This window comes from Montipora capricornis, chromosome 6 (genome assembly GCF_036669925.1).
Source record: "Montipora capricornis isolate CH-2021 chromosome 6, ASM3666992v2, whole genome shotgun sequence".
In the NCBI taxonomy this organism is placed as follows: Eukaryota; Metazoa; Cnidaria; class Anthozoa; order Scleractinia; family Acroporidae; genus Montipora; species Montipora capricornis.
Window position 1 is genome coordinate 20170643 of NC_090888.1, and position 2500 is coordinate 20173142.

At 43.4% G+C, this 2500-nt stretch overlaps 1 protein-coding gene across 1 annotated transcript in view; it reads right to left on the reverse strand.

Annotated features, from left to right (window-relative positions):
* Window positions 1-875: 875 nt before the first annotated feature.
* Window positions 876-2500, reverse strand: part of LOC138053338 (uncharacterized) — a 4274-nt gene continuing 2649 nt past the window's right edge. Inside the window, exon 4 of the mRNA XM_068899987.1 lies at window positions 876-2500. This exon is cut by the window's right edge and continues 28 nt beyond it. Coding sequence (XP_068756088.1) covers window positions 2024-2500 — 477 coding nt within the window. The 3' untranslated portion in view covers window positions 876-2023.

Here is a 2500-nt window from a genome sequence, read left to right on the forward strand (position 1 = left end):
CATGGGTTTGATACGTAAGTAATAAATCTGGATTTCTTTTTTGCAAAAAATGTTTTTTTTTGCTTCTCTACGAAGCCAAACTCATTTTAAGTGATTTCAGCCCTTCGGCGGCTGATCTAAGGGCCAAAATTTATCGATATTGACAGCGTCGCTATTTAAAAACGACAAAAGCTCTTGAAATAATCTTAATGCCTGAAGCTTTCTATATCTTTAAATAGTCATACAACAAAGTATCGACCGTTTTTATCTTTTTGTAAAAATACTGGAATCCCGAAAACAACCCATAGTATTTGGCTTACGCGAAGACGGCCTGCTAATGGTCGAATTCGAGAGCTTGGTTTTCAATTGTGGGCCTAAATTCTGAAGTAAAATTAATGCCAAATGGGAGGTCTAGGTTGATTCTAAAAGGTTCCCGGGTCAAACCTGCGAGTATTTCCCCGAGCGCCAATCCGCGGCAGTCTGAATTTGGCTTTCAGAACGCTTTGTTTACATAAATAACTGTCTAATTTTAGCTCCCTTTCCGTTTTGTTGTTAGTCATTTGTTGAAATAACGAACCATTACCGAAGGCAGAAGTTATTTGCTGTCTTTTAGAGCGTTTAGTTTACAACTGAGAGCAAATAGAGTATTGGAAGAACTTCTTCACTTGTTCATTCCCCGCCACGGAAAGGTCACGTAAGTGACCTTGCTAGGCGTTGAGTGAACAATCGAAGAAAAGCTGATTCATCGAGAGGAATTTTTAGATATTTTGTAATTTTATATTGAATAATGAGTATCTAACGATTTTAGCAGTTGAATACAAAACATGCACTACTTGAAAGGAAACGACGAATGAGTTGTTTTCAGTCTAGGCCTACGATTAAGTCGCGAATCGCTAGTTGATTGTTACTTTTATTTACAAACTGCAATATCAGATTAAACTAGGTTTGTAAAGTCAACTACCATATAAACTGGCTATGGGACAGCGAAAAGGGCGTGGTCAACTAGCGGTACCTAAAAAATGGTACAATGAAGAAATAGCACTTGAGCCTTCCCTTGCTAGATTATTGTTTTAGTTCACCTTGTCTCTTTCAAACGAACATTTTTGTCTTAGGGATGGATCATCAGAGAAGTAAACTGGAGGGAGATAAATAGACTGGCAAATCCACGAAAACAAAAAGAGAAAAACTGAATGTACTTGAAATAAATAAAAAAGGAACAATAATATTCATACATGGCAAATATGTAGTGTGCAACCCTCCGAGGGCTTTTCAAACGGTGTCCGTCCCAGTCTAGGCGTGCCTACTAGCGCAGCATATCTACGAGCAGGTACAGTCCTTCACAAGACTTGTAACTTGTGAAAGTAAATCAGGTTTTCTGTCTGTTGACTTCCGTGGGAGCTCAAAGTAGTCGCACATGGTCTTTAGCTCTTTCACAGTAAAGCGCGATAAAGCTCGTGCTTTGGTCAGTTCACAAATGTCATAGCCATCGTATGTGATCGGATGCGTCAGTCCTATTTTGTTGAGAACCTCTTGGATGTCGTTCTCCTTTTCCTCGAGTTGTTCACGCTGCAGCGCCTCCTGTTCCAGTTGCTCATCCTCGTCCTCCCCAGCTGTGGCCCTTGACACCTGCTTCTTTTGCGTTGCTGCAAGTCGCAAGAAAAAGGATTGCACTTGTACTTTCGTCAGCCATTCGGCTCGGGAAAATCGTCTTGTCCCATCACATTGTTTTGCAGTTCTCATCTCTGTTGAGACTTGACCGGGATCAAACTTCCGTCCTGTCTGCACGCCGACGTTAAAACGACTCCGGAGATAGGATTTGACATTCTCTGAGAACCGCTGACCACTACCCCGGGGTTTTTGTAGTGCCCACCCTGCAGTGGAGTGTCTTGACCTAGATCTTGCTCCTACCGCTGCGTCACCGCTAGCTCCCACTGTCGGGGTCTTCTCCCTCTGGTCACTTATTGATAGAGATGAAAACTTGGCCACCCAACCGCGACAGAACTTATCGTACACACTCTCTTCGCTTGTGCTGATAGGGTTATGATTAGTGGTCTTGTAGAGCTTCGTAAGATTGGAAAGTATGCGAACAGCCAGATTCATTGCATTCGAACAACTGTGCCTCTGTATCTGACTCTTTCTTTAGCTCCATTGTTCTCGGTTGAACGTCGACCCAAAACTGCAAGTCGTCACCGGCGCTCTGAAGGGCTATCGTACTTGGGACTTGGACATAGAGATCGGACCAAGACAAAAACTTTCCTTGACCGATATCATAGGCTTTCCACATTCGGAGACCGTCTTCCTCGTACGAGAAGTTGTGAAAAGTGCTAAAATTGGGAATACGATTGACCTTGATTTCCAGCCCAGTCCTGTCCAGTTCACAGACTGCAGCCGTACATCCTTTAAATTGTCGTGCCTTTAGAGCTCTGTGAATGTCTGCCGCCGAGATGACATCGTGACCCTCATTGCAGTAACGCCGGATCGCCCCCTTCAAAGGGCTGATGACGCGGTCGCAGACATCTTT